At 44.7% G+C, this 21082-nt stretch overlaps 3 protein-coding genes across 5 annotated transcripts; 2 read left to right on the top strand and 1 right to left on the bottom strand.

The window, feature by feature from the left end:
* Window positions 1-55: 55 nt before the first annotated feature.
* Window positions 56-953, bottom strand: LOC1276206 (transcription initiation factor TFIID subunit 11). Its single transcript, XM_315522.5, has 2 exons — window positions 532-953; window positions 56-465 (listed from the first exon to the last, which is right to left on the bottom strand). The coding sequence occupies exons 1-2, from the start codon at window positions 837-839 to the stop codon at window positions 144-146; spliced, it is 630 nt and encodes a 209-aa protein (XP_315522.4). The 5' UTR covers window positions 840-953; the 3' UTR covers window positions 56-143.
* Window positions 954-1584: 631 nt separating this feature from the next.
* Window positions 1585-8054, top strand: LOC1276205 (serine/threonine-protein kinase tricornered). 3 transcript variants are annotated; one of them, XM_061643005.1, is made up of 5 exons: window positions 1585-1947; window positions 3941-4629; window positions 4697-5334; window positions 5410-5573; window positions 5654-8054. In XM_061643005.1, exons 2-5 carry the CDS (start codon window positions 4165-4167, stop codon window positions 5761-5763), a joined length of 1377 nt encoding a protein of 458 aa, XP_061498989.1. In that variant the 5' UTR covers window positions 1585-1947; window positions 3941-4164; the 3' UTR covers window positions 5764-8054. The 3 variants fall into 3 exon arrangements, with proteins under 3 accessions (XP_061498989.1, XP_061498987.1, XP_061498988.1); XM_061643003.1 differs by having other exon boundaries at window positions 1593-2238; XM_061643004.1 differs by having other exon boundaries at window positions 1593-2941.
* A 3787-nt stretch (window positions 8055-11841) lies between these two features.
* On the top strand, window positions 11842-21007 carry LOC1276203 (plasma membrane ascorbate-dependent reductase CYBRD1). Its single transcript, XM_315519.5, has 5 exons — window positions 11842-12115; window positions 18653-18916; window positions 18991-19202; window positions 19277-19431; window positions 19507-21007. Exons 2-5 carry the CDS (start codon window positions 18706-18708, stop codon window positions 19679-19681), a joined length of 753 nt encoding a protein of 250 aa, XP_315519.4. The 5' UTR covers window positions 11842-12115; window positions 18653-18705; the 3' UTR covers window positions 19682-21007.
* Window positions 21008-21082: the final 75 nt, after the last annotated feature.

Below are 21082 nucleotides of genomic sequence, written 5' to 3'. Positions count from 1 at the left end.
GACAAAAATAAGATATTTATAAAACATACATGCTGCAAACAGTCGCACGGTAGAATTTTGTCATCCAAACAATTTCAAATGTTTTATTTTTTTGTTTAGTCCAAGGATAGCATAAAAAAGGGATAATATATTTCTCTACAGCACTAATTGAGTTTGAAAAACTGTTTGTGCCCTCGGCCAGTCGGGATGTGCCCTTTGTTCCGCAGCCGTCGAACCGCTTCACGTAAATACTTCGGCTGAATGGCCCCCGTCTCGCCAGCCTTTTCCATCACGTCCAGTGCCTCCTCTACGACCTCTCCGACGAACACTTTCGCTATGCCGGACATGGCAATGACCACATTTTGCGATACGGAACAACCGGTGATGGTTTGCATCAGACGCTTGACGGCTGCCTTGGGAAATGCCGCCCGGCGATACATTTCGTACCGATCCAGCTGCTCTTCGGTGAAATTAGAGACAAGCACCCTAGAAAAAAAGGAGAAACCGTTGGGAAGGGATTTTCCTTGAGCGGCACCATTCCATTCCACTTACTGCATCTTTTCGCGCTCCTCCTCCTCCAGCTCGCGCTTGCTCTTGGTTTCCTTGCGCTTGTCACGCTCGCGGTCTTTCTGGTCCTTCACCATCAGTATGCTATTATCGTGTCCCATTTCCGGCATGATGATGTCCTCGAAGTCGGTCCGTAAGTCCGGTTTATCTTCATTGCCAGACGAATCCCGGCGGCTCGATGATGGGGGCGGATCGAAGAAGTCGTCCTCCGAGGAGAGCAGCGATTGCAGATCCTTCTTGTTATCCGACGGCATGTTGTCGTCCGAGCTGCTTGGTTCCAGTATGTTTTCCATTGTGCTGGCTGTGTGTTTGATGTTAAATTTAAGGAAAACGAGGAGCGAAGATCGCCCTCCGTGGTGTTTGTTTACGTTTTTAATTTCCTTTGCGGGATTGCCATCGACAAGCGTCAACCAATAGACGGCCAAGGTGGCTGCAGACAAGATACAATCAAGTTGAAACTCTTTGCGATTACGTAAGTTTTTAGCAAATAAGTGCAAATATTTTCATCGAAATTCTTTTCTCTATTTATCAGTTAGCTTTTAGATTATAAATTAATCTTATAATTTAATTTTTTTTAAATTAAGCAACATATTCACCTTGATCAGAGGATGACAACTACGGCTTCATAGTCCACCCCATACGTGATGTTGTATCTTCAAACAAAGTGCAGCTAGTGAGCCTGTTTTTGCAAACGACTCAAAGGCACCTGTGACGTCACGGTAGTCCACTACCACCTTGCCTCCCCGGGTGGGCTCGACCGTGCCAGACGGTGGTTTAATTTACCGTAGCAATAGACGATGCGCAATCTCAGATTGCGCATATATTCGTTTTATCAAAACATAAGTCATTTCGCGTAGCCAACCCTGAGCTATAAACGTCATTTCCATACATTTTCAGATTGCGCCAAGATTGCGCATAAATTTTCAAGATTATATGTCCGAGGTATATACAAATTTTTTGACAGATAAATATATCAAACCGACCCGTTTGACAGATAAATATATGCGCAATCTGAGATTGCGCATCGTCTATTGCTACGGTTACAAAGAAATTTCAGCACAACAGTGGTACCGTAAATACGAGATTTTCTCTTCCCGTCTCAGAACTGGAAGCAAATTGTACGCGGCTCGGGTCGCAGCAGTGAGTGTAAATCCCGTTAGGGCAGCAGTGCGTGTGTGCGTGTACGTGTGTGTGTGCGTTCGTGGTGCCGTGCGTGCGTTTGTTGTGCTGCCCTGGACCCCCTTCGGCCCTTCCTCGGTTTCGCCCTTTACAAGACGCACACACACACACACTTGGTCCGTGTGGTCCGCGGACCAACAATTATCGTCATCGTCACCATCGTCAGTGAAACGGGAAAGGTGGCAAGAAAAGGTGTACACCCCGACGGTCGTCCCGAAAGTGGTGCGTATAGTGGTGGTGTGTGGTGTCGTTGTTGTTGTTGCTGTTGGTGGTGGTGGTGGTGCACTATTGCGTTCTCAGGGGGTGGCGGTTGGGCTGTCTGTTCCCGTGAAAAACGGGGAAAAGGGGTTGAAAATCACGGCAGAGTCAGTGGTGGAGCCTGAATCGACAGGTTTTTTTCCGACTTGCTCAAGTGCAGTTTTCCACGCCGAACACTGCGGAAAAGTTCTTGCATAATAATAATAGTAGAAGAAAAGCTGGCGCTGCTCCGCATTTGCCCCCGTCATGTGAAAGGTGCTTCCGTGTTAACTAGTGGCATGTGTGTGTGTGTATGTGTGTGCGTACCTGATGTCGTTTATTGCGCGATGATGTGATATATGTTGTTTGCGTAGCGTTTCTATTTATTTTGCATCATCACGAACGGGTGGCCGACTTGTGCGTATGTTTGCTCTGACTCCCCATCCCCCCCAAGTTTTTTCTCCCCTGTCCAGTGTGGAGTGATATCGTTTTTTATCTTCTTCTTCGGGCAGATATTTATAATTAAAGATGGAAAAAGGAAAGGAAGGTGTGAAGAGAAAAGGGGGGAAAACGCTATCACCTTACCTTTGGTACACATGAACATTGTGAGCGAATGGAAATGCCAACCTCTAGTAGGCCGTACACAAGAGCAGCACGACATGATGGACGATGACGATGATGATGATGATGATGATGGTTCTGTCAGTTTTCCTTTACTCCGTTACATAAAAATACACCTCCGCCAGAGTGTGGTGTGCATGAAGGGCTCTCGGTGATGTTGGTGTGGTGTCACCCCATGTACTAAGAACCTCCCCATTGCTCCCCTCCATCCCTTCCTCAGTTGTGTTCAATGCGTTTGTAGTGCGCGCGTGCCTTTCTTTCTTCCCGTTCGGTCCAGTTGACCCTTTCACTACACACCTTTCCTGCCCCACACACTGATGGATGGAATAGGCTGTTCAATAAAGTGCAACATACATACGTACGTACGCGACCGAGCGAAAAGAGACAAGAGGGGGAAGGAGGCGCCCCATCAGCAGTGCAACTGTGCACCGAGAGCGGTGGAGCTTTTCTTTCCATTCGCTTGTCGAGTGCTTTTTCTTCGTAAATCAAGAATCTCCCCTACGTTTGACACTTCCATTTCCAGCGGGGGAAACACGTGCCATGGGATTAGGAGAAGAAGGGGTACCGAAGGGGGTTCGGCTGCATCAATAAAATCACACTCCAATCCATGCCCCCGCGGGTTGTTATCGAAAAGTCAGCAAGCCACCCCATTGTAGAGCGTTCTTTGTGTCTGTCTCGCCCATTCCCACACGTTGCTGAAACGGGTTTCCCTATCCCCATCTGGCAAGCATAAGGTGTGTGTGTGTGCATGTTTTGTATGATGCCTGCAACACAGCTTTAATCGTGGAGGTCGTTCGTTGCATATGAATTTGCGTGCTGATGTCTGGTGCGGCTGTGTGGTAGGTGTCAGCGCCCCCCTTTTCCCGTACAACGTGCTGACCAAGCTGACAACCCCGAGGGAGAGCCCATCACGGCGCGCGAAAAGGTGGCGCGATGTAGAAGTGCAAAAACACATTCGCGACAGGCAAACAAACCACATTCAAACCGTTATGGATTTGCATTCATTTGCTGTTTTTTTCTCTCGCTCTCCATAAAGCGTTTGCATTTCACTTTTTATTCCACTCACATTGCGCTCGTTTCACCCCATTGTAATTGTCGTCGTGTCCCTTTGCTGTGGTTGGCTTTTCTTTCCGGCCTGTTCTGGTGTGGATCACAAAGTACAAGCGAGAGACACGATCGATCGAGTAAATGATGGTGTGACGGTAGTAGCCAGGCGAATGTGGAACGTCAACGGCACCCGCGAGACGCAAAATCAATGACCCACTCTAATCAGAACACCCCAAACACTCATCGTTCTCATGCGCGCCCACCGATGTTTAATGCATGTTTGTTTTTGTTTTAATTTCGCTTTACGCAGGCTTCTTTCTCTGAACGCGACGGTGGTGCAACGGCGACGAAAGGGGCACGTTGAAGCTTTTAAATTGAACCAACGCTCACGGGCACGCAGTACCACCGCACGGGGTGGTGGTGGTGGTAGCGGCGGCGGCGGTCTACTTCCGAGGGAAAGCCCAGCTCGAAGCAGGAAAAACGGAGGGCATCAGCAGCACGCAGCTGGCGGCGGCGGCGGCGGCAGCGGGCATCATGACGGCGACTGATAACACGGTTCGCTTCAGCGATCACACGCTCGATAAGGCGACCAAAGCGAAGGTCACGCTGGAGAACTACTACAGCAATCTGATCACACAGCACGGCGAGCGGAAACAGCGCCAGGCGAAGCTGGAAGCGTCGCTGAAGGACGAGACGCTGTCCGAGTCGCAGCGGCAGGAGAAGCGCATGCAGCACGCCCAGAAGGAGACGGAATTCCTGCGCCTCAAGCGCTCCCGGCTCGGGGTGGAGGACTTCGAGGCGCTCAAGGTGATCGGGCGCGGTGCATTCGGCGAGGTGCGGCTGGTGCAGAAGAAGGACACCGGGCACGTGTACGCGATGAAGGTGCTGCGCAAGGCGGACATGCTGGAAAAGGAGCAGGTGGCGCACGTGCGGGCCGAGCGGGACGTGCTGGTCGAGGCCGACCACCAGTGGGTGGTGAAGATGTACTACAGCTTTCAGGTGGGTTTCTTACGTTTTTCCTACCTTTCTTTGGCTAACAATTTCCCCCTGCTTGGGTTTTGCGCAGGATTCGGTAAATTTGTATCTTATCATGGAGTTCCTGCCCGGCGGCGACATGATGACGCTGCTCATGAAGAAGGACACACTGTCGGAGGAGTGCACACAGTTCTACATCGTCGAGACGGCGCTCGCGATCGATTCGATCCACCGGCTCGGCTTCATCCACCGCGACATCAAGCCGGACAATCTGCTGCTGGATGCGCGCGGCCACCTGAAGCTGTCCGACTTTGGGCTGTGCACGGGGCTGAAGAAATCGCACCGCACCGACTTCTACCGCGACCTGTCGCAGGCCAAACCGTCCGACTTTATCGGCACCTGCGCCAGCCCGATGGACTCGAAGCGGCGGGCGGAAAGCTGGAAGCGCAACCGGCGAGCGCTGGCGTACAGTACGGTCGGCACGCCGGACTACATCGCGCCGGAGGTGTTCCTGCAGACGGGGTACGGGCCGGCGTGCGACTGGTGGTCGCTCGGCGTGATCATGTACGAGATGCTGATGGGCTATCCGCCGTTCTGCTCGGACAACCCGCAGGACACGTACCGGAAGGTGATGAACTGGCGGGAGACGCTCATCTTCCCGCCGGAAACGCCCATCTCGGAGGAGGCCCGCGATACGATAGTGAAATTTTGCTGCGAAGCTGAACGACGGTAAGGAGAGATTGGTTGCTCTAGAGGTCGTTCATTGTATGTTATTTAACAAAAAACGGTCTCGTTCGGTTACAGACTCGGCTCACAGCGTGGAATTGAGGATCTGAAGCTAGTGCAATTCTTCCGCGGCGTCGACTGGGAGCACATACGAGAGCGTCCGGCGGCCATCCCGGTGGAGGTGCGCTCGATCGACGATACATCGAACTTTGACGAATTCCCCGACGTAGCACTAGAGATACGTAAGTGGCATTTCCCTTTTTTCCCGTATGCGATCATTCGAATTACTTTAACTGTTTCCTCTCCCTTTTCCATTTTACAGCCGCCCATCCACAACCGGAAGGGGAAGTGCTCAAGGATTGGGTGTTTATCAACTACACCTTCAGACGGTTCGAAAGCCTTACCCAGCGCGGAACGCCGACGAAAAAGTGAGCTGTGAAATAAGCAAAACGAGATCCGGTAGCGCGGAAAAAATGCCGCCCGAGCAGCCAGAGCATGCTGGACTAGACCAAGGTGTGCAAAGTGTGAGTAGTGTCGGCCCCAAGCGACGTCTGGCTTCTGATACCGTAGAGCGACTCCCCAAAAAGAACAAAAAACCACAGATGCTGCTATTAACGCTCCAGCGCTTCGAGACATTAAAGAGCGAATAGGAAAAAAAAACGGTTCACTAGGATATAGAATGTGAGCGGTGGGAAGATGATTTCAGGCCTTTTCGGGTTATCGTATGTACCCCACCCCTTTACAGCCCCCCCCACTCTAGCAGACTCACACTTTAGTGTCGCATCCAACTGGGTGGTACTACTAAAACGGTTCGTGTATGGGGTGTGTGAAGAAATTGTGTTGTTTTCGCGCATTTTTAAGGTTCACTGTGGCGCTGGATCGTGCGCGGCGCGAACGAGGCACACGCGCTCGTAGTTGGTTTCTGATAATAACAGACAAGTGCAACCAAATCGTATCAAACATGCTTGCCGTGGAAAGGAGGATGATAGACACACACACACACACATACTCTATTATGCAGGGAGAGGATGTCATAGTAATTGAACGAAAGGAATCAGAAAAATCGATCGTAGCTAACCACAAAATCGTAACGAAAGTGTGATGCGCCTGAAATGATGAGAGTTTAGCGCTCTTTGGAGAGTTGCCTATAAAATATCATCCCCTCTGCCCCTTTTACTATCCACAAGTAACACGTAAAACGAGAACCCAAATTACAGGGTTTTCCAGGGGTTCTTATAGCTGTGGGACACTTCCTTGACTCTTTCTGATAGGAAGTGAACTACAAATGATGAAAATTGGACTTTTGGGCATGTTGCTTGAAAATTCCTATTGGATTTGTCCTACAAGTGTGCTTTAGAGTCAAATTCCCTTTACATTAAGTTCACTTCACGGCAGAAAGAGTCAATAAAATGCCCTACAGTATGAGAACTCCTGAAAACTCCTGTAATGTTTGAGTGTGTCGATGCAGAACTCTATAGATGGCTGAACTATAATAATTCCCTCTCCCTACACACACACCCCCTACTGTACTGTTTTCCTACTAAGTTAGCGTTTTTTTTTTCTTGTACTAAATTTGTAGCTGCTTGTTTTCGTTTTTCTTTCGTTTAGCGTTTATTCGTTCTTCCTCACGTACCAAGTACTAGCCGTTAAAGCCGTTTTGTTCGTTTTAAGTATAATCTAAATAGATGTGTTTTTTCTCTCTCTCCCGTGTTTAAGATGAGATTCGCATGCGGTGATCGCGGTAAGAATAGGGCGTACTTGTATTTAAAGAAGCAAGAGGAGGTGAGAACACGCACCTGTCTTTTTGCGATTTTTTTTCCTCCCCCTGATCTGTCCCGGGGCTCGCGGACCGTCCACAGCAAAAGGCGAACGTTAGGGAAAGGTAATGATGGCGTACGGAGAATGAGCATTTGTTTGAGGAACTGTTTCGACGGAAGAAATTTATGCTTTATAGATCTTTCTTCTCCTTCTGTTAAGTTATTAAAGTAAAATGGTTTGCTTTAGGAGAAGGACGACTCGAGGGTAAAAGGAAAAGAAAAATTGATCTGTATGTGGCGGAGAAAGCGAAAGAGTGTCGGTGAAACACACGGGGCAGCCTCTAATGGAATAATCGAAAGGGAAATCGAAATCAAAATGGAAAGGATGAACAGATAGAATCCGCCGCGTACTGTACTTGCCCATCTTCTTCCATACACTCAAATCAGCCTGAGCGGTGCAACAGACACGAGACAAACTCAGCAAAAAAAAGCTCCGTTCAACTCGTACGGCTCGTCTTTCTCATGGTAGTAGCGTTTTAAGCATCCTTTCTGTGCATCCTTCTGATTTTAATAACGGAAATCGGTGGTGACTACTGCGCGTGGCGGGCAAGCGAAAGAGTGATGATCGCGGCACGGCATAAGCATAAGGCATGATGATTGGAGCCCATAGTATTAAAATAGAATATTGTAATGTACGACGACGGTGATGAAGGATGATGCTGATGATGTATTGTATTGTATTGCATTGTTTTCTTTTTAATTATAATTATTTTTCGTTCGTAAGTAATTGCAAAGCACTCATAAAGAAAGCCACGTACACACACAGACAGACCTTTCATTGGGGCAAGAAGTCCTTCAAAACAAAATCCTTCCTCAAAAACCTCGAAGCGGGTGAGGACTTGGCGGATGGCGCTGAATTGTGCGGTACATGGAATGATAATAAAATGACATAATGTTGTCTCGTAATTACGATCGTACTATCTACCGAATCACCACTCGCGATCGAGATGAAGCGTTGATGAATCAACTGCAGCGTGTCTATCCTGTTTCCCTGTGGTTAAACAAACCAAGACCGTAAGCTGGTAGGCTTAACCGAGGGCATACGGAATGATGTCAATGAGTGTAGTGTAGCGTAAGGAGATCACCATCTCAGCTCCTTTGCAATGAATTGATTTGTACATAGTGTTCCCACCATTATGATTTACGCACTGCGTTGTTGTTTTGAACTTTGCATCAAACAACTGTATTTCTTTTTTTTTTAATTTGCCGATTTGTTTTCATTTTATTTTCACCTCATCCTCCACCTCTAGCCCACAAAATGACCGGTAATAAATTAAACAAATGCGCTTAAAAAGTAAGAATCGTGTGGTGCATATGAAATCATGAAAGAATGTAGAATGCAGTAACAATGTATGCAGTGAAGCCCTGTTACCGTCGGTTGGGGTTGACAGGATTATGACGACAGCGAAACAACAACATGTGAAACACTTCGAATACAGTCTGGTAAGTTGCGATTACTTACTTACTTACTTATCTGGTGCTACAACCGCTTTGCGGTCTTGGTCTGTCTCAGGCGTGTTCGATACCGCTCACGATCTCGTGCCTTCGTCTGCCAATCCGTATCCCGGACTTACTGGCGGACGCCTCCACGCCATCTTTCGACCTCAGTTTGGGCCTGCCACGCCTTCTCTGTCCTTGTGGACGGCCTAAAACGGGCTGGGTCGTCCGTTTCCATGCGTACAACATGGCCAGCCCACCGGAGCCTGGCGAGCTTGATACGCTGCACGACAGTGAGGTCGCCGTACATCTCGTATAGTTCGTCATTATAGCAGCTCCTCCATTGTCCTTCATCACATTTGATTAGGGACCAAGGATTGTTCTGAACATCTTCCTTTCGAACGCGGCTAAGAGGGTTTCGTCAGATTTGGACAGTGTCCATGTCTCAGAGGTGTATGTTAGTATTGGTAGTAGATAGGAGCTATATAGTCCTAGCTTCGTCCGTCGCGACAGGTTCTTTGAGGTGAACTGATTTTTCAGGCTGTAGAATGACCGGTTGGCAGCCAGTAACCTTGCGCACAACTCAACTACCATGCTATTCTCGTTGCTGACCTTTGACCCGAGATAGGTGAATTCTGGGACAACTTCAAATGTGCGTTCACCTATTTGTACATCACGCCTACGGAGATTCTGATTATTTATTGGTAGGCCCGCTGATGTTGCCAACATCAGTTTGGTCTTAGCCTCGTTTATCTGTAATCCGAGGTTCTCTGCCGCCTGCTCGATCTCTTGGTAGGCTTCTGCGACATAGGAGAACCGCAGATCAATGATGTCTATATCATCAGCGTATGCCAGGATCTGGCATGACTTATAGAAGATTGTTCCCGTAGTCTCCACCTTCGAGTCGCGGATGGCCCTCTTTAGAGCCAAGTTCAATAGGAGACAGGCAAGCCCGTCCCTCTGGCGCAGACCTTTGGTGGTAACACAAGTTCCTGAGAGTTTTAAGTTGCGATTAATATATTAATTTATCTCTTTGGTATATTTCTAGGAATCTCACATGGTAACTATTGTCCTAATGCAAAAACTATTTATTGGAAAATTTCTGTTACAAAGAGTAAAGGCCAGGGTACATTGTCCGTACTCGCTAGTGTAATTTCGATTTTCATTAGCGCATCTGGCTGAGGCTGGCCGAAGTTTTTTTTTTGTCATCGAGGGAATGGTTGTGCTGGATCTGAAATTTAAATAGTTTTTGCATCGTTTTTTTATGAAAAAAATAGCTAAAATACTTGCACAACATATTTATCTATCAATTGCATAGCTTTTCCCGTCCAGTTTAAGTAAAAAAACAGGGGAAAATAACATATTTTCTGAAATGGTGATGTCGGAACAATTAAGACATCAACACCACATTAGAAAGTCCTTTGGGATTCGTTATGAACATTAAAAAAAACAGTCAAAGGTTGAGATTTTAAATGCTCTTTAACTGATAGTAATCGAATTTGTATTATTAATGATTTTAATCTTGGTTTCATGCTTCGCAACTCATAACCGGGATTAATATCAATCTATCGATAATACTTCCTCGATCGCCTTACTCGTGCTCGTACATGTCATAAGATTTAGATTTCCCTTCTTGGAATTCAACTGCTACATACATTTCTTATGCTTTCTGCATTAAAAAAAAAAAACAAAAACAAAAAAACGGAAAGTGTCCTGAATTTGTCAAAAAATACGACTATTTACGAGTGTCGTTCATCTGCAAACCGTTTTTTGGTATGCTTGAGAAACTCGAAGTGTCTCTGTCATATGGGTCATTTCGCGTGGTTGCACGCGTTTGCGTGAATCATACGCAAATTCGTTGATTTAGGACCAGACATGTTTTTTTTTGTGTTTAAAAAATATATTTGATACTAAAAAAAAGTTACTGAACTTTTTTTGTTTTCAGATAGTCTTGGTGTTTTGGTTATCTTTTGATCCCCGGGTACCCGCTTTGTACATTGTAGATGCGGATTGTATAATTGCCACAAAAAAGAACCATCGCGATATGGTACAGAGCAGAGTGCGTTTAAATATTGTGGCACGAGATTATAACGCAAAACATCGTAAATGGATGCAACTAGACCGGCAAGAAATAAATAAACTGTAACGTAAATAGAGCCAGGAGCTTCAGAGTTGATGCTATACGGTACGGTTACGATAAAAAACGATGCTACTTTATCTTGTTGATGTTGATAAGACAGTTGCTGGAGATGCTGTAAGTATATAAACGAATCAGACAACAACAACTGGTTGAAAAGGATGGGCTACGCCCCAACAATATTTAATCGGTGAATTTCGAAAGAAATTATCATTGTAAAAAAAAATACCAAGAAATATCTATTTTGTACTACTAAGAAATCTAGTATTGTAACAATTCCGATTATCGTTCATTGTACCCTCCAAAACCCCCATCTATCATCCTTGTAACATGCACGACAACCCATTTCCGGACCGACAACAGTCGCCGCACGAAACAGGAAAGATAAGTGCGATCAAAGGAAATGAATAATCTCTCAGTGATAGCAAATTGCAATCTCCTATCTCTATACGACGCAACCTGTTGACCGGATGGCTTGAGTCTATAGATAGCAAAGATAGGTAGATACAATATTAGACGAATTGTAGAAAAGTATTCTTTTGTTGGGGATTTAAATAAGATTGTATAATTTAATATGATGAAAAATGTTGTTTAATTTCATTTAATTCATTTAAGTGGTTTATTTTAACAGACAATAATAGAACAATAACAACACATCACAATAAAATGAAAAAAGTGTAAATCAAGAATAGAATAAAACGGAAATAAAGAATATGAACAAAACGTTAAATTAAAATAAAGTTTTCGTAATAAAAAGTGCAGAAAAACTAGAAGAGAAAAGTAAAGAAATGAAAAAAAAACAGTAGAAGAGGAGTAAATGCAAACAGAACAGACCAACACTAGTACAGTAAACATTTGTTTGTAACGCACTGTAGTAACTGTAAAAACGCCACACTTTTCCCGTCAAGCGCTCTCCGTGAAAAATCTCTCTCTCCTTCACTCGCTCTCTTCGGCTCTCTCCCGTGAGAGTGATCATTTGATAAAAGCTTTGCTGCGTAGCTGCTGGAGTACCGCATTATCAACCCCTCCTTGCTCAAACTCAAGCTCTCTCTCTCTCTCTCCCGTTCGCGCGCGACTCTCCATCGCTTCTTTGAGGGTGGGTTTTTCACCCCGTACCCCGTGCGGAATAAATCAACCCCCCCCCCGGATTCGCAGATGTTTAGTGCAGCTTCGCGGTAGCCGCGGTACGCATACGGCGCTCTCCAGTCAGTCTGTTGCGTTTCGCGTTCCGTGGCTGTATTGCGTACGGCGGCGTACGGAGTTTGCTGTTTTTGCGCTTGGGCGAGTGCCGCGAATATCTAAAGCGCGTGAAAAGCGTGACTGCTTGCGAGCGTGCGTGCGTGTGTGTGCATTAATTTGGGGCGCAAAAAACACGGCAGGAAGCAAGAAAGAGGTAAAGATAGAGATAGTTCCGTACTTCAAAGAGGGCATTTTATGATGCCCCGTTTTTACAGCTGTTCCAACTGTTGTTGTTTCGGTCGGTGTGTTTGGCCTGGTGGCGAAACTCGGTGTGTATGGGTACCAGATGGTAGCAGCGAAGAAAGACATACGATAGTGTTGTTGTGCTGTCTGCGCTGTTGGCATTTTTCGCATTTATGCTCGATGAGTTCACGGTCCCATTGAACCTGCTTCTTGGTTAAGAATTTTCCACTTTTCCATCACCATGATAGCATAATTGAGCGAACGTGTCTGCGTGGTAATGAATTTTCCATCTCTTGGGGAAAATGGGGAGCATTCCGGAGGAACGAAAAAAAAACAACTCCCCACAGTGTGCGTGACAAGTTAACGCAACAGATGACCGAGTTTGCGAACGGGGAAAAAGTTTTGAACAATCAATTTCCAGTGTTTCCTTTCCTTTACCGTATGTGTTTGTGTGTGTATTTTTATCCGCAACATCTCCCGACAATCTCTCAACAAGTTGTTGCACTTTATGAACTGTTGTTGGTTTCGTGTGTGTATGTGTCATGGTTATCATGATATTCTTCAATAATTATAAAGAAAAACACTTTAACAGGAAAACGATTGCTTTTCCTTCACATTTCCATTTTCTAAGCACGTTGTGCATTAGCGGTTTATGAAGCAAAATTAACCTTCCCCGCTTACCATTACGTCTGCATGCAAGAGCGGTTTTTAGGGTATAAAAGATGCTTTCACCTTGCGTTTTTCCTAGCGGGACATATGGAACAAGGCCTCCCAACCATTGCCCCACACTTCCCGCTTTTTTTTCCCTAAAGGGCTCTGTGAATGGTCACGCTTACCACCACCGCGAGTTACCACTTACTTGCTGCAGAAGGTTAGCAAAAACGAACGAACGTTAGGTCAAGGAAAGGGCGTGTTGTGTGTGTGTGTGTGTGTGTGGCGTGGGTTGACTTTAACCCCAACCCCCCCTCAAGAAGAGTACGGTGATTGTGTGTATCACACTCGCGTACGAAATGATTGTAGTTGATTTTTCATACGCAAAACAAAAAAGAACGCACACGGGTCACCGTTGTTGTTAATGAGCAAAACTACACACCACAACCACCTCATGGGCAGCTGTGAGAAAACGGAGTGGCATGTTTTGCGTTTTATCGCAAAACCGTTGGAGCCGGTTCGGGTGCTGGTACGTGTTGTGGTCCCTGTGGGGCCGTGGATGAATGTCACGATTTGCACGGTTGTTTGCTAGAAGCTTAGAAGGTGGACGAAAAGGGGGAGTGTGGAAGCGAGGGGAAGTTTGTTTGTGTGCGGAGAGTGTGTGCGCTAAGTGCTGGTTAGCAAGGGGAGCACTTAGTATGGATGGGAATTTTATACGGTTTAGCGTGATTGACCAGTTGTGGGACATAATGGGTAGAATAATAATTGAATTTACTCATATTTTTGATTTATAAGAAGTTTGTTTTTTTGACAAAATAAGTTTTGTTCTATCAAGTTTAGCAGAATAATTTATCTTAAACTATAACATTATAGTTGTTATTTTTAAAATGCGTAATAAAAGCATTCAAACATTCCTCTAAAATATGTCTGGGCGAGTACACGTAAAAAAAGAAGTTCATCTCAGGTTCGAGAAGCTTTTTTATTCGTATTTTGCACGGCTCAGTACACAACGTCTGCGTAGATCAGTGACAAGGTGCTAGGATTTTAATCAACAGGTATAGCGATCAAATCTACATGGAACCTAAAACCTCGATTTTATTTAAATGGCTTTGTATTATTTGCACTTAATAGTTAGGAAATACAAAATTGAGTTTGTAAGAAAATTTTATTTGTTTTCATTGAAAAACGTTACATTATGATATTTTACCTCTAATTTAAGCCTCTAAAAAAGCTTGTGCAAACAATGCAAAGAAGAGATATAATATCAACATGTGGGAAAGCTTCAATCAATACGACCTTTACGGTTACTTGTCCTGATAAAAAAAATGACAAATCTTATCATTTACAGACACTTATCATTCAGCTGCGCGGTTCATTACACGTGAATTATATTACCAATGTGGCGTTGTAATGCCTTACACCTTCTAGCAATTACTCAATCCATTTCTACACCACGATAGCAGTAGGTTTCAGGATCGTCTGCCACCATTTCAGCTAGCCTTCCCTGCCCTTCCCTTCCCATCCACCGCAAATCAGGCGAGGGTTGATAGAATTATCAGCAGCAAGATAAAGAAAGGCGCGCGAGCAAATGTCAAGTGAGAGCCGGCAGAATGTCTCCCGGGCACGTGCGAACGTGAAAGAATCTGCACCATATAGTGGGTGGGTGGTTAGTTGGATTGTTTGTGGGGTGGATGGTGTAGAAGCAACGAACAAAAAAAATGAACCAAAAGTGTTCTTTATCTTTTACTTATGACGTGTGTGCTGAGTGAGCTAGCTATGAGCTATGTCTGTTGTGGAGCTTTCGTGATTAGCGGCAACGGTCCACCGGGACATACTCTCAGAGCACGCAAGCAAGCTGACCACAACCGGGGGCGGGGGAGCAGGCATACGGTTGAATGAAAATGGAGAAAAATCAATAAAAAGACATGCTTTTAATATTTTACGCGGAGCAAATCGTTGCAGATTATTTTTAGACCTTTGTGGCCAGGGAAATTGTGTTAGTTGGAATAAATTACGCGACTAACTAAACACCGTATAAAGCAACAGGGTGTGCAAGGGTGTGAAATGAGCGGAATTTTGATGTTTAAATAGGCAGTAAAAATAAATAAACCGAAGCAAAACACAAATGCGAAAGAATATGAAAGCAAATTCTCAGTTAATGAGGAACTTTTCCTCTGTACCGGCAATGGCAAAGTAAATGTTTGAATTTTTCCTTCCCAACCACCTTGCAGGCAGCGTTTTTGCGTACGGTTTGAATGCCTCCTACAGTTAATTATTTTATTTGTCGATTTCGCTCGATGGTGTGAAAAAATTGTGCGATTGCAGTACGGAGAAAGCCAGAAAATTGGTTTGGCGAGCTCAATCAAACTCGATAACGACGCCAGCAAGAAGGCAACGCATGGTTTTTTTTTTTGCTATTTAGTCTATTTAGTCGGAGAAAAGTAAATCGGGAAACTGTATCTTTAATTGCATTAAAAATATTAGTTAAATAAATTACATCATTAATTAATCGGCACCATTCAATCAAAACGATCCACCTTGCAGAGGGTGCAAAACGGTCCATTTCTGCGTGCGTAATGTGATCTTTCATTAGAGTCATAGTAGCCATGGAAAAACATCAAAGAAGAATCCGAGCATCCAACCCACCCCATAGGCGCATTGAGGCATGTGTGTGTGTGTCCTTTCACGCTGCAAATGTGAAAGTGATTTAATTTGTCTCTTTGCCATCTTTTATGCTTTGGTGGATGATGGACTCGCAAAACTGAATTAGGTGAATGATGGATGATGGATTTTCTCGGACTGTGACATTGGTGGATTTTAGAAACCGCCTTGAAACGCTAGATGGAATTTTCAACGCCCTGACCATGGGTGGATGACGACACGGTTGACGTAACCGGCTCACACCTACCCACACTTCCTACCTATCTAAGACTTTTTGGTCAACAAATCGTGCCCATTCACTCGAAAAAAAGGGGTGGGGGGAGGGGGGGGCGACCCTAGAACTGCTTATCAAACGTGTGTCATCGTCAAGTTTGCTCCAAAGCCGGAAGTTTACCCTTCAGAGTAATTCTACGCTTGGGTGGGTCAAGTGCAAGGATGGTTTTGCCGTGGTCACACAAGGTCGCTTTCACAAATGAATCATCTGCTTTGCTGAGGCAGTTTTGCTGCCGGCCCTACGGGCCCTACCACAAGAGTTTAAATCAATCAATTGATTGCCGAGCCCTACGAGTGCGATCGATCGAATCAATAATGTACTCCCATTGCGACGGGGACAATAAAAGTGGTTCTAGAAGTCTCAACCGTTCGCTTTAGCGTCGGTAGAGCCTCGATCGATGGTGAACGGTTTGCGGAAATGATAGATAGGAATTGGAACACAGCTGTTTGTACAGCTGTTTTATAGTGTTGTAAACTGAGCTGTCTGAGTGTAACGAACTGGCCAAAGATGTTTATCACAGCCACTATTAGCTCCGTGATAGGCACACTACGAGATATGGAAAGGGCTTGCTTTACTTCCATTGTAGATTAGAATCCCTCAATACATATCTGCTGCAGGGAATGGTTCGCTCACCAGAAGTAGAGGTGCCGTTACTGGAACGAAGCAGGTACTGTATCGATTTTTGGATTGTAACAGGTTTGTGATTCGTTCCTTGACTGAGGCAGGTATAGGAACAGATATTGAATTAGAATAAGTTCAGTATCAGTTCTAAGATCGATATGAGTTGGGGATCAGTTTCAAGACTGGTATACATTCAGTATAAGCTCCAGTAACGGTATAAGCTCTTAAAGATAAGATCTTAGAAAATTAAAGATAAAGATAAGGAGATAAGGATATTGAATATTAAGGAGCCAGGATATGTTCCAGGACTTATATGGGTTCAGAATCAGTTCATGGTCTAGGGATATTTTGGGTTAAGAAACAGTCACAGAACTGGAATGAGATCAGGATCACTTTCACGAGCGTTATGGAATCGGAATCAGTTTCAGACCCGTTGTAGGATCAAGATCTAAGACTTGTATGGATTCTATGGGAGCAGTTTCCGGACTGCCTGTGCAGGTTCAGGGCTAATTCTAAGATCTATATGGATGTGGGATCAGTTTCAGGACCGAAATGATCTATGTAATGGCTCCAGAAATAATACAGCTTGGGGAACTGTTCTATCATCTGTATGGGGAATCTGTAATGGTTCAATATCAGCTTTAAAGCCGGAATGTGTCCAAGATCTATTCCAGAACTATTATAGGATCAGGATCAGTTTCAGAGCCGGTATTGGTTCTAGATCAGTGCAAATTCTGTAATGAGTTCCGGATCGGTTCCAAGGCTGGTGTAGTTTTAGGACCAAATCTAAAACCTGTGTGTGTGAAACCAGTTCTAGTACCGTTATTGGATCGGGATCGGTGCCAGGATCGGTGTAGTTTCAGGACCAATTAGAAGATCAGTTTAGCATTGGGATCAATTTGAGGACCGGCGGAAATTATTTTAAAGCTCCAGGATTAACATGAATTTGGTAGTATTTCTTTCTTCTTCTTTTTCTTTGGCTCAACAACCGTTATCGGTCCCACTTGTTGGCTTTCAGTAACTATTGGATAGTCAGTCCTACGTATGGCGGCACGGTGCATTTGGGGCTTGAACCCATACCCATGACAGGAATGTTGTTATGTCGTACCACGAGACCGGCTAAGTGTATTATTTACTGTATTTCTTTACTGGACCGATTTTTAATTAGATTTTTTATCTGTTCCTTGGATTCGAGAGCTGACTGACTACTAGGTTGTCTTTAAATTTGCGAAATTATATTGCATCGCCCTGCAACCGGACTAAATGAACTACAGTCAACCCTCTCTTATTTGACACCTCTCCAATTTGAAAAACCTCTCTTATTTGAACATTTTGCACAGTCCCTTGATTTCCAGTTCATTTTTGTTCCTCTAATTTGGAAAACCTCTGAAACCTGTGTCCCTCTTATTTGTGTATGGTGTTGCCATGGTCATTGAATGATGTATGCTCAAATTGGCAATCCTGTTCGCAGTTTCCTATAGCAACAGTTAAGGCTGCATACTAAATGTTCTGTCTCTTTCTTGTTTGTATGGACCTTTCATTCACTTTCAACCCCTGTAATTTGAAAACCCCTCTTATTCGACAGTCCCATCGCCTCTCAAATAAGAGAGGGTTCACTGTAGTTACTAGTAGATCCATCTTATCACTTGTGATGTCTGTCTCTAATTACCTCCAAATGACTTGGGTTAATCAAAATGATTCATTTGACATCATAACACCTGATCTCACCAATTTGTTCGGCTTACTCTTTCCCCTGTTTGATGTTAGCGCAAGGGTGTGTGTGTAATTAAACCTCGTGTAATTAAATGCCGATCTCAAGCTCATAACCGTCAACCATGGACAGTGAATATTGTGGGCCGAGCCACTTAGTGTTTTATTGCAGCATTGCTGCAAACAAACTGCAATCGTAAGCAAAATTGGAACAAATGTGCATCGTTTACAGCTTTCGAGCCGCTTCCACGTATCGTGTGTTGGTCATTGGCGGAGGTTTTCTGATTTCTTTTCCGTTTGTTTGAGGCTTGGTGTGATTGTTTATTTGTTTTGAGTGGTTAAAATGCGTTCAAGGCGATCAAATTGAAGCTGAATTAAATTAATGAACAAAAAATAAATGATAAAACTCAACTAAAGCATGCTTGTTGTTCCACCCTTGCTTGTGTAACATGGGTTATGATAACGATGATTCATTCAAGAACGAACCATTGCTTATAATTAATTTAAATTGATGTATCACGAGCGAAAATTATGACTAACTAAGCCTGCCTATCAATGATGCTTACACCAGTGCCTCCCTTCTAATTATAGAACCACGTGCACCGTGAAACGTTAACAAACCACCGAAACGCAACGGCCACAGCATGGATAACAGCCCACCGCCACCGTCCGCGCTGAACAACTTCCGCATCCTGTACCTCGTGACGCAGCTGGTCGGCATCACGATCATCATCCTGGTGAGCTGCTGGATCGGCATCCATCTGAACGGGCTCGGCTGGTCCGCCCGTCCCTCAGTTCAGTTCAACTGGCATCCGCTGCTCATGTCCGTCGGCATGATATTCCTCTACGGCAACTGTAAGACTGCTGTCAGCCACTCGTCGGTGTCGGTGGAGCTCCTAATCGGTTTCTTGGTTCCTTTTTTTTGGTAGCGATCCTAATCTACCGTGGATTCCGGTACGCACGCAAGAAGCCGCTCAAGATTACGCACGCCACCATCCACGGGGCGGCCTTCATCTTTACCGTGGTCGCACTGGTCGCCGTTTTCGATTCGCACAACCTGGCCAAACCGAACCCGATCCCGAACATGTACACGCTGCACTCGTGGGTTGGACTGTCCGCCGTGATACTGTTTTCGCTGCAGGTAGAGTGCACCTAAAAACCCGCAAGAAAACAAGACAATATTAACTGAATTTTACTTCAAAATATCCTATTCAGTATGTGTTTGGATTTGCGGCCTACCTTTTCCCGGGGGTACGTGAGCAGCTGCGCGCCTCCTACATGCCGGTGCACGTGTTTTTCGGCGTGGCTGGATTCGTGATGGCGATCGCGGCCGCACTGCTGGGGCTGCTGGAGAAAGCCATCTTCTCTGTGTAAGTGTTCTGCTTATCCCAGTGTCCTAAGACAACGTCATTAATAGCGAATTACTCATCCTTCCCCCCACACAGCAAAGACTATTCCGCACTGCCACCGCAAGCCGTACTGATCAACACGATCGGCATGCTGTACATCGTGTACGGTGGGCTGGTCGTGTTTCTCGTCACCGAGCGTCAGTACAAGCGGCACCCGCTGCCGGAGGACGTGATGCTACTGACGCACAGTGCTAGCGTTGGCTCGTCGTAAATGCGCCTAACAGTTTCGCGTGACAACATCTGGATCTCTCACCCCATTCACACACGCACAGCACAACATTCCAACCCACAAGGTGTACAGATTGGAAACGAATCTAGAGAAGCACCCAACACCCAATCGAAGCATTAAATAGTGTAGTGTTTGACCCATCGAACAGGTGCATTTGTGGCGGAGCCCCGCAAAAGGGCCGCAGATCACAGCCCTTTACTCTTATCCGAGTGTGTATTATTAGTCATTATGAGAAAACGTGTATATGTATGTGTATGTGTGAGTGTATATATGCTTAGCACAAAGTACTTAGCTAAAGTAGAGCGAGAAACAAAAAAGAAGATAAAAAGGGACCCCTTAAAAAGGGGAGCTCCGGCAAGCTCAATACCGTTTAACCCTCAATCCCGTATCGAGAAGCAGTACTTTTGCTGCGTTTTTATTGCTTCAAACAAGGGTAAAAGTAACGAGATGCCCTTTGCGTTACATTCGAGAAGCGTTACGTGCGAAATGAAATTCCCAAGCTGCCTTTTGGTTGCACTTTTAAGAGAAATAATAGAACCAAAAATACAAATAGGATTTAATGAGATTAAAGCCTGTTCTGTCCAGTACTTTTTATTATATGGTCATGTTGAGGGCTAGTGAAAGACCAAAACTTTGAAAATTGGGTTTGATGACCTCAGATAAGTTGATGATTAACGATTAAGTGTCGCTTTAAAACAACTAGGGGTTGACCTGTGCATCATTGTGACCAATAATTCGTTGTGTAATTACTCATAACATCCAGTACAAGTTTTTCCAAGAAGTTTGGGATGCTTTCTTGGGGTTTTGTTTTGTTGATTTAATTTTGTTTTAAATTAAACTCACGATATTTTTACCATTTTCTTAAAATGTTTAGATTCGTCCCTAACTGTATCGATTGTTTTCCAAGAATAAAATGAATGATTGGTTTCAAAAATCTTGTAGCGATGCCAAAAAATCGTAGGAATGGTTTAGAAATATGAGGAAAGTGGTTAAAGTTGTGAAAAGACTTCAAATAGTTTTGGAAAACACCTTGAAATAATTATTTCAAGGAATACTCTAAAAATCCTTGAAAAACGTTAACTAAACAAGGAAACCCCTTTAATCCCGACAACTATAACAAACGTGCAAACCAAAAATGCTGCTTGGGTTTGAGGCTTACAAGCGTTACGCGTAACGCTTACGCCAACGTAACGTAGAGGGCTACTGTTTTCCTTTCCCGCAAAAAAGTATAATGTACAACCACCCATCCTTACAATACAGACAAACAGCTAATCTATATTCTAATAAAATTATATTATCAAAACTCAAGCATCAATTGGATGGGCTGTGTAATCTTTCCTGGATCCTTTCAGTGGATCACATTACAAATGCTTCTGAACACTT

The sequence above is a fragment of the Anopheles gambiae genome, chromosome 2 (assembly GCF_943734735.2).
Source record: "Anopheles gambiae chromosome 2, idAnoGambNW_F1_1, whole genome shotgun sequence".
Classification (NCBI taxonomy): Eukaryota; Metazoa; Arthropoda; class Insecta; order Diptera; family Culicidae; genus Anopheles; species Anopheles gambiae.
This window is presented reverse-complemented; position numbering and strand designations above follow the sequence as displayed.